The sequence below is a fragment of the Drosophila albomicans genome, chromosome 3 (assembly GCF_009650485.2).
Source record: "Drosophila albomicans strain 15112-1751.03 chromosome 3, ASM965048v2, whole genome shotgun sequence".
NCBI classification, from domain to species: domain Eukaryota; kingdom Metazoa; phylum Arthropoda; class Insecta; order Diptera; family Drosophilidae; genus Drosophila; species Drosophila albomicans.
In genome coordinates, this window is record NC_047629.2 from 11,280,309 (window position 1) to 11,291,045 (window position 10,737).

General features: G+C 42.6%; 1 protein-coding gene across 1 annotated transcript; it reads right to left on the reverse strand.

Annotated features, from left to right (window-relative positions):
* Positions 1–601: 601 nt before the first annotated feature.
* LOC117570879 (serine/threonine-protein kinase 10) lies at positions 602–10,614 on the reverse strand. Its single transcript, XM_034252771.2, is given in 14 exon segments — positions 602–2,121; positions 3,843–3,975; positions 4,040–4,146; positions 4,209–5,339; positions 5,341–5,444; positions 5,447–6,569; positions 6,641–6,999; positions 7,058–7,133; positions 8,126–8,266; positions 8,337–8,647; positions 8,716–8,914; positions 9,080–9,559; positions 9,701–9,914; positions 10,428–10,614. Coding segments are annotated over 12 exon segments (5,049 nt in total). The 5' UTR covers positions 9,407–9,559; positions 9,701–9,914; positions 10,428–10,614; the 3' UTR covers positions 602–1,083.
* Between the last annotated feature and the right edge of the window lie 123 nt (positions 10,615–10,737).

Below are 10,737 nucleotides of genomic sequence, written 5' to 3' on the forward strand. Positions count from 1 at the left end.
CGTACAATGTTTCCATTTCATCCAGCTGCTGGGCGAAAGTCTCCTCTAGACGCTGAGGTGGCGAAAAAGCAAACAAATAATCAAAATAACATATGCATTTATGTTGAAATATTAACAAAATAAAATCATAAACAACAAAACACTTTTTTAAAGATAGAAAACACAACATCCAATGTGTCTAATAAAGCAACTAAATAGATGCAAGCTTATATTTATAATTAACATATTTGGCATGCAAATTAATTCGTCAATTCTTAGATAGTTAGATAGTAGATAGAGTGGAGAGCGCTTCAGACTCATAAACTAACCTCTTGTTGCAGCTGGTGTTGTAGTTGCTTTACGTATAGAAGAAGAGCCGGCAAGAAAAGGGTTTTTGAACATAATTTTGATATTTGTTTTTGGTTTTATAGCATATGAAAATAGCGCGTGGTTGACATAGATGTTTGATGTTGTTTTATGTGGGTGTACAATGAAACATCATGATGGAAATAGTGAATATTTGTATCAATATGTATAAGTTAATTTATAGTTAAGTGAATGCTTTGCAAGTTGGCTAAGTATTGATTTACATATTATATTTGTAAATTTATATATTAACTACTTTCCTTTTTTTTTTTTTCTTTTTGGAATGTAAGTACTGTTCTTTATAATACTGCTGAATGGAATGCGACGGCAGCCCGGATTTGGCTTACCAAAAACAATAAAGCCTTTGGTATTAATACATAATAAAAACAATTTGTATATTTCATATTGTAATTAACAAAAAAAAAAAAGCTTTGGCAAACAATTTGTAATGGCATCTATCGGGGTTAAGAAACTGGTGTTATATGCATTGAAGATATTGATTAGTCAGAGATAAGTTTAAGGATATTTGTAGTATCAAATTAGTTAAGATGATATGTGTGATTAAGCACCAGAAAGCACCAAATCCAGGGAAAGACAAAGCTCAGATTAGTAAGATAAAAGTGTTAAGAAAAGAGTCTGCTGAAATGTGGCGAGTGCGAAGAGTTTCGAATTTGAAGAATGAAGCAAGTGTTCGTGGTGCTCGACGACATATTGCAGTATCTAGCTCTCCCGGCCTATTCAGATCGCCGATGAATCCTCATCCAGGCTCAGCTGACGATGAGTGACACGAGGCAACCGGTACTTGGCGGCATACAAGTCGTGGTAGAAATCATCTGTGCTGCTGGTTGAATTCAACGCTGTGCCATTGCCATTGCTGGCATTGCCAAGCGTCGGCTTCACTGTGGAACGCAACTGGGGCTGCACCTCCTCAAGCAGCGCAGCGGCTTTGCGTCCTGCATCGAAAACCAATTCTGCGTCGCTGCAATATCGCGTCGAAGACATCAGCTCGTGCATGTTGTACATGGACTGTGCACTGCTCAGCGATGATCGTCCACTGCTTCGGCTGGCCAGCGAAGGTCGCTTTATGGCAAATGATGTGGAGTGCAGTAGACGCTGTGTGTGAGCAGTCAGCACTGGTCCCTCGCGAATTCGAAGTTCGACTGTGTCGTTGGCATCGTTGGGCCTGCCAAATCGATTCGACACCAGGCCAAGCTCGTCGGGTGTCTTGGGCAGTGGCGGAGTCGTCTGTCTGAATGTGCTCATAGCTGGTTTGGCACTGGGATCCTCGGCACTGTTCAGTTGTGGCGTGCTGGTTACCACTTTGACCATCTCATTGGCCGCGGGCATTTGTGTAATTAAACGCAGTTCACTTCTTGCGGGCATTGTGGCGACACTTGCTCTTTTCACTGGCTCAACATGGCTGTCATCATCCTCCTCCTGCAGCACGAGGTCACTTCTCATCTGCGCCCGCTGCTGCTTGTGCATTATCGGCGTGCTCGGAACGCTGCGACTCAGATCGGGCGCCGAGCCACGGAAGTTGCCCAATTTGCCAACGCTGCCACCGCCAAGCATCAAGAGCGATGAACGCGAACGCGGCAACTGTTGGGGATCGATGAAGATGTTGCGTGGCAGCAATCGAGCGGATCGATCGTTGAAGATGCCGCGCAGTCGTAGGGGCAGCTCCACCTCAAGATCCTCAAATTCGGCCCGATTGGAGACAAGCCCAAAGCGCTTCTCGTGCTCGTCAATGGCAGCGCTTATCAAGACATTCAGTCTCTGATTCGTTGAATCGTTTTGAGTTGAGTTAATTTCAGTTGGTTAGCACATGCAAGCCATCAGTTTTTTTTTTGTTTTTTGTTAGTAGTTGGAAAGCACAGCAGTAAGCATTGGTTTTTTTTACACATTTTGTATAGTTCATTTTTTTATGTTTTGTTTAGTTTTGTAGGTAGTAATTGAGTAGGTACAGTAGTAGGCCACCAAAGTGTATGCATTTGCGGGGGTGTAAAGAGAGAGAAAAAGTTGATAAAAAATATATATGTAATTTGATTTAGTCGAACGCGCTTATCGATTGAGTTCCGCTACCTCACAACACGCCACACACATCCACAATAAGCGCTTTATAATTATTTTGCGCATTAAAAAAAACCGGCAATTTTGTTTTAAAGTTGAATTGTTATCATTAATGTGTTAACGAGCAAATTACAGTGAAAACTGTATGTTATGTAGAGGTTAGCCTTCCTTGAAAAATGTCACCGCTTTTAAATGAACGCAGAAATTCGAAATTTTTTCTAGCACAAATTAAAAGTGTTGTTTTCAAAAGGAAAACCATCCCAATTTAATTACATTTCCTAATCAAATTGACTGGATGAATTTGTACGTTTTCCTCCACTTGAAGTAATTTCAGGATCCTAGAACCTATGAGATCATGTTGTATACTTCTAACTTAAAAAGTTTTGTTCTGTTTGCCAAGAGGAAATTTCCGAGCACATAAAATTTTCACTTCTAGACAAACAAAACCTTTTAGAATTCCCAAAAGCGACCTTTCATTATTGATATGCCTAATTATAATTCTTAAGCAAGAACATAACGCCAAATAAAGGGAAAGTGGGATATGAAAGAAACCTACATATTAATAAAAAAGAAAAGAATTATGTTATTGAAATATTGCACTTTATCAGCAAATACCTAAAGGAGTTTGTAGATCGCTATTTGAATTGATAACAATTATTTTAGGGTCATGAAATTTCACATAGTTTTAATTCAGTAAAGGACAGAAAAGTTGGTAGACCTCTGAGAAACATTGTTTTGTTTAAGTTAAACGTAATAAAATGTAAATACGCATTTAAAGATCTTGTTTACTTTGCATATAAAACCAAAATCACTTTAAATGTGCGTCATATCAGTCATTTTAGATATAACAAAACTGCAATTAATTTGAATTTCAAATATGAAACTTAAATATTCTGAAACACAATTTAATTGTTTCCTTAGATCTCAATTATGTTAATAAAAAAAAAAAAATAAAGGCTCCTATCTTTTCTATAGTGCCCATAATAAATCGAAAAAATATGGACTATTATTTTGTGTACCTCTCGGAAAATGGTTCAATTATTAGTTTAAAAAATTATGTACTCAGTTTGTACTGTCTTAATATACTAAAACGGATATTAGAAAAACGCAAATTGCCGATTTTTCATTATTTGTGGACGTTGAGAGGTTTAGAGGAACGGAATGGGACTAGGCAGGGCAGGTCAGGGCGGGGGCAAGGAAGGAAGACGAGAGCACAATACACCAAAATGATCACCGTAAACCAAAGATACGCATAAAATATAATTACAATAGTATTAATAAGAACTTTAAATCAATCAAGTCTACGCACAACTGTACAAAAACACCAACATAATGATGAGGATAGCTTTCATTAGAAAACCAGTCTTGGGTTGAAGATTGGGTGGAAGGAGAGCGGATAAGTTAAAGCAAAACTTCAAAATACACACCTGTTTGCGTGGCACAAGCTGCTCGCGCCAATCTCTTAGCTCCGCCTTGAGGCGCTCATCAATCTCAGAGAGCTTAGCATGCTCGTGCTCAACCAGTGCCTTGCGTTTTTCATTCTGCAACTGCTCCAGTTCTCTGTAAACATACCATCCGATTAGTTTTGTTGGATAGACACAAATTTAACTAATAGACTACGAACCGTATGGCGCTTTCACGTGTAGCGCGCAGTTCCTCCAATTGCTTTTGATGCTTGACCTCAAATCGACGTTCTTCTTGCATATAACGTTTCTTCTCCTGCTCCTGGAACTGTTTTTCAAACGAAAAATTAATATCAGAATAGGGCAACAAATACTACGCATTCTACGTACCTTCTTCAAGCGATCACGCTCAATTTCTGGATCCAGATTTGTCGATATGCGCAACGATTCACGGAACATGAGGTCACGCGCCTTACGCTCGGCTCGAATGCGCTTGGGAAGAGCGCGCTTCTCGAGTGTTTGCTTCTTGAGCATATCCTCCTCTTTGCGCAACAACATGCGCTTGACTTGATCGAGCTCTTTCTCATGACGTATGATCATCTGATGGCGCTGCATGAAGCACAGCTCCTTGACATGACGCTTCGATAGCTGATGACGTTCGTGCAACTGTTTCTCCTCAAGTTCCCAGAGAAGCGCCTCGCGCGTGCGCATTGCGTTCTGCTTCTGTTGCAAGAAATTGCGATTGATAGTGGCCAAGTGATCGCGATGCTTCTCGCTGAGTCTGCGTAGCAGCAGCTCATGACGCTCTTTCAGGGAATCGAGGAAAGATCGCTCCTTCTCTTCGTGATCCAGCTCCATGGCAGTGCGTCGCTGCTTGAACTCATCCTTGCGCTTATCTTTGGGAAACAAATCAACTTCTTGCTTGAGCAGTCTTATCTCCTGTTTAAGATTTTCACGGAATATCTTAAGCTCTTGCTCCTGCTCGGATCGTATGCGTTTCGAGGAGCTTCGCAGCTCATTCTCCTGAGTCTGCTCGGTCTTTTCGATCAATTGCTTATGCTGCCGCGCCAATGTATCCATATCCGCCTCGTATGTTTTCTCCAACGAGATGCGTTCCTGTTCAAAGCGACGATCTTGCTGTTCCTTGGCCAGTTGCTCTTTCACGTGAAGTTCTGTTTGTTGCTTCTTCTCCTGTTTCTGCAGCATTTTCAGTTCGCGCAGCTCCTGCTTACGGAAATCATGATCATCGTATATGCGCCCATTCTCCTCATCGCCATAGATAACACGACTGGTCGTTGTCGTCATCTGCACGCCATCAATTTCAAATTTACGAGTTCGCTTACGCGTCTTTTTGCGTAAGTTGCGAAGTTCGATTTCCTCCTTTGTTAGTCCACCGACTCCTGAAGATTTTGCAGCTGCTGGCACACGCGGTTTTTGGCGAATGACCACCACATCGGCCTCCTCCTCCTCGTCAATGGGCTGCGGCTGATGGTGGTAGTGGTTACTGTTGTTGCCTATAGATACCAAAGGCCGGGGGTGGAGGCATCATTTGATGTTGCTTATTGTCCACCTCGTTGCGACTGTCCTGACTAGTGTTAGTGCCAATGCTGTCTGCATCGCCACCGCACTTGTTATCTGCACTTCAACTCCACGCCGTCCACGCACAGATCCATTCTCGCTTGAACTGGAGCCAAGGCTGATGTCGGGCGAGATGCGTTTCTCTTGCTCTTGGCCAGGCTTAAAGCGGTTAACAATGATGTTTACATCCTCAGGGACAATGCCGTTCGGTTGCTTTCGTGCATTGCTTGCGCTGCCACTTCCGCTACCACTGACATTGGGCTGCTGATGGCTGCTGTCTTTTACTTTGATGACTTCATCACCAACTGTCACAACAGAGACGTGACTGGTGTCCATTAGCAACAGCTGATCGCTGTGATCATGACTGCCGGACGCAGTATTATACGCCGAATCATCGTCCGCATACGAAGGACTTACAATCAGAACTTCGCTTTCGTCCAGCTTGCGAGCATGAACCGCAGCAGAGGAAGATGGCGTCGCGCCTTCTGGACCATCATTAACAGACAGTATCATCGAAGATTGCTTCACTTGATCCCCTAGACTATCGTCCAGCGAGGGGAAGTCGTCATCCGTGGATGACTCATGCAGATGTGTGCTCTTATTCAAATCGTTCGACACGATGATGACCTCATTTTGCACCGGCGGTTGATGCTGCGAATTATCAATAATCACCGGCGGGTGTGTGCTTGTCACAACAGTGATTTGACTGATCGATTCCAGACTATTCGGCAGCACCAAATGCTGCGGTGGTGGCGGTGGCACCGGTGCCGGCACCTGTTGACGCAATCCCGGTGAAGCATCACTGCTGTTGATGGTTATCAACGATGTGCTAGAGCTCAGCACTGCTCCCGTTGCACTACCAGAGCTGCTGGTAGATGCCACAGACTGGACAGAAATAATCGATGAAGCTGTCGGGGAAGGTGGCTGCGGCCTCGACTCGGCGATTTCGTGGCCAATGCTCACTTCAATGGCTGCTGTTGGCTCTGGCAATTTCTTAGGCGAAGCTGAAGCCGGCTCCACTTCAGACTGCACCGGCGAAGTTCTGTCCGTGGGCTGCTTTGAAGAAGCTGAAACTGCAGTAGCAGCCGTAGCAGCAGCCGTGGCAGCTGCCGCAGCAGCGATAACCGATGGCGGCGGAGGCGCTTTGCCTTTTTCCTTTTTAACAAAGTGTTGCTGTTAGTAGTAAAGAAAATGATTTATATTAGAATAATAAGTCGATTAAAAATTAACAATCGTAATTTCACCTTTTTGTCTGCGTCCGACTTTTCGTTTGACTCTGTTGCAATAACATCTTCAGTTGCCTTTGGTTGCAGCGGTGCAGCAGCAGCTGGTGGCACCTTCGGTTGTTGTTGCGTCGCTGGTGAGGATGGTGACGGTGGCGCTGGTGCCGGCACTTTAGTGTGTGGAGGCGCCATTGGTATTGGTTCGACCACTGCGGCCGCATTATCCTCCTTGTTGTGGTTTGGTTTGTCTGGTGTTGTTGCTTTAGTAGTTGCTGTTGTTGTTGTAGCCGCTGCTGCAGGCGCTGCTGTTGCTGGTAGACTACTACTTGGAAGGGATTGCTCTTTGGAATCCCGCGATATGGATGTAGGTGTACCTGGAACTAAAATGCAAACAATTAGTATTTCCCATCCGCGTAATTTCTAATTAGCAACGCTTACGTTTGTCAATGTCTTGGCTCTGTAGCGAAGCAGAGTCATCGTCCAGGTCGAGCTGGAGCGCCGAGTTGCGGGGTTCCTAAGCAAAAGACACAAAAAGTTATCTATAGCAAACAGTTATAACTTAAACAGTTCCCCATCCTATAGACCCATAACGCGATATCGCACTGACAAGTAGAAACCAAAAAAAGACACAAATAAAAATGCTAAATGAGTCACAATCTTAATAGACAGAGAGAGAGAGAGATAAAAACGTAGTAGAATAATCAAAGCGAGTCTATTGCTCATAAAATCAGTAGACGAAAACGTTGTCACGTTGAAACGCATTGAGAATCAATCAAACTAAATAAAGCTTAGATGGTTATCTTTATGGCTAATAAATTATATTGGATTAAAATATCAAATATAAGATTGATCAATACAATTAACGAAAGAACGAAAATAGATTGGGCTTTTAAGATGTAATAAATCAAGTGCACACATGCATACTTATTTCATAATTAATATATAATTGCTGCTAAGTGATTGTGGCCTGCAAAAGAAGGCCATTCAAATATGCATATACTATAACAATTATAATAAGCAAGATAAATATTTGGCAATGTTTATAAAAACAAGAAGTATGTATAAATTGTCGCTGTGTATAGAGCGTGCAAAGGTTCATGGGATCTTGTGTGGGTTTTTTTGTAGAACGACTTACCAACCCTCTGATAGAGCGAACGCCGCTTCACTTGGCGTTTAAGCTTCTAAATCAATTGCAGATAAACACACAACAACAATAACCAAAAAAAATATACACAAATTAAATGATAAGAACGCAAGAACGCAAAATGGCCGACAATTGACCGAGAATTAAATAAGTATATATAAAAAAGATTTATCACATTGCGCACAATATTTGCATGGTTTTTTTTTTTGTTTTTGATTTTGGACGGGACGAGAAGGCAGCGTGTAATAGAGAAATATACAAAATATAGAGTTAGATTCAATCTCTAGCACTGGGTGGTTTACTAGTGCAATGTGCTGGCAGCAGGGAAATTGAGCAATTGTTAAATAGGCCATAAAGCATACCTCAGCCTCATCGTCGACCACCTCTTCGACAACCTCTGCCTTGTACTCGAGCAGTAGATCTTTGATGGGTTTGGCATCCAAATTACTGTTGATAAAACCGTGCTGCAACAGCACATCTGTTGTGGGTCGCTGTTGGGGATCCTGTAAAAGTCAAAATGCATAGATTAGATTGGTTTTAACAAACAAACATAAGTAAAAACAAATCACGCACCTTGACTAAAGATTTTTTCAGAAAATCATTGAATTCCTTGCTCCATCTGCTTGGCTGTTCCAGCTTTGGCGGTTCACTTTTTTGTATTTTGAGCAGCACACGCATTGGCGACATTTCGCTGTTCGGCGGTTCCATCTGGGCCAGCTCAATGAGCGTTATGCCCAGCGACCATATGTCAACCTTGTGATCATACGGATTGTCACGAAACGTTTCGCACAGTACCAATTCCGGCGCCATCCAATACGGCGTGCCAATGAATGTATCGTGCTTTTGCATCGTGTGTTTATTTTTGGCAGACACACCGAAATCCGCTGGAAAAAACAGAAGGCATTCAATTAATTTGGATTGAACTCTGACCATTTAATTGAAAAGTACATACCCAGCTTCACGCCACCCTCCATAGTCAGTAGAACGTTGCCCGCTTTCAGATCCCGATGTATGACCTTATTCTTGTGCAGAAATGTGAGGCCTTCGGTCATGTGCTTGCACACGTAGGCAATTTGTGGTTCTGTCAATGGTTTCTCCAGCTCCACCATGATGCTGTCTAGGGCACCGCCGTCGCAATACTCAATTAGCATCTGAACATAAGTGTGATAAGAGCAATTAGTGAATGCACAGCAAAAATTATTTGAGAGGCATTTGTATTCGCATTAATTCAAGTTTCTTATGAATGGGAATGGGAATCCCATGTACACACTTTTAAATGCCTCTAATCAAACACAAATATTTTGTGGATGACTCACCCAAAGCTTGTCTTCGAGAGAGAACGCCTCATACAGCTCGACAATATTTGGATGCTTTATTTCAGAGAGTATATCGATTTCAACCATGTGATCACTGAGGTTCTCCTCGTCCTCTAGTGTACACATTTTAGCTGCCGCAAAGCGTTTGGTTTCCTTGTGTTGAGCCTTGTAGACCTTGCCAAAAGCGCCGTCGCCCAATTCGCCGACCATTTCCCAAACTTCCGCTGGATCGGTATCCATCTTGATATTATTGTAGAGGCGCTTTTTCTTGGCCTCGCCCCCACCACCGAGGTGGAAGACCTTCTTCAGGTTCGTTATGAAGGACATTTTGGAGTTGCTTCAAATTTCTTCGTATCTTCTTCTTCGTCAATTTACACAGATCCGCTGGTGTAAAGTATTAGCTAATGTACTTTGCTCCTCTACATGCTGCAAGGAGCATCGGCCACCGCCAAGTTAAACTCGATTTGTATTTGGTGAAAGCTGCGTGAAAACATTGAGCATGGAACAAGAACGAAGAAGCAGAAATAAGCACATGCATTATTGATTGAGATTGCGATTGAGTTTGAGCCCGAGCTTCATTGATTGCTTCGTTTTTCTTATTTAAACTATCTTTACTCTCACCTGCCTCTTTTCCCTCCTATTAGCGTAAATGAAATTAGAAATGGGCCACAGTAACACAACTGAATTTGAGTTCGTGTTGTTTTTTTGTTGAAATTACTTTTGGGTTTGGGCTTGACTATGCTCGCTGCTTGGACTCTGTCTGCTCGCCGTCGACGTCGAGTTCCAGTGCTTAACGCTTCTGTATGTTTATAATTTAATTAGCAGCTTTCGAGCTCTAATATTTGTACACCACATAGAAAGAAACACATACGACGAATGGTTGGAAAATGATTACAAACGAGAAAAGTAAAAGACGTAGACAGAAAGAGCGTAAAACGACAACGACGACGACGACTTTTGTGTGTAAGCATGCATGTTTGTGTGTGTTCTCTGATGGGCGACTGTGTGAGTGTGTGTGTATGTGCGTGTGCATTTGCATGTGTTTGTGTTGGTGTTTGTATTCGTGTTCGTGTGTGTCGTCTACGAGAGTTGAATCTGGAGCCGCGACTTGAACTTTTTTCTTTGACACTTTTTTGGCACTGCGCCGCTAGCGGCTTTCAAGTATCTGATAAGCATATCCACATTTAAAAAATGCAACACAATTTGTAAACACGATGCACACTTAAAGCCTCAACCTCGTTTTATAGTTGCTCATTGATGATTACGCGGCGGCCGCCAATCAAACTGGGCGTGTGTGTGAAACTGTAGACGAACGCAGCAAGCAAGCGATGGCTGCAAAAACAATTACCTCATCGCATTTTCGTATTCATTCTATCGAATCAGTATGTGCTAAACAATGCAAACGGCAAACGCGACCAGCGATTTTTGAAGCATTACTCAATTTTTACGCGTAGATAAAAAAACGTTTTGCACTCAAATTGCTAATTGCTTTGGATATTTTGTCAATTTCTCTCGCACAACACCACCAGTGTGGCCAGTTATCTTTTCTAAACGACGATATGGCAACACGCATTACCTATTCCACTGACCAAAATGGCGTTTACTGTGTGACAGAAGAGCACGACTAATATGCGACAGTAGCGCCGCCAAGGGCAATA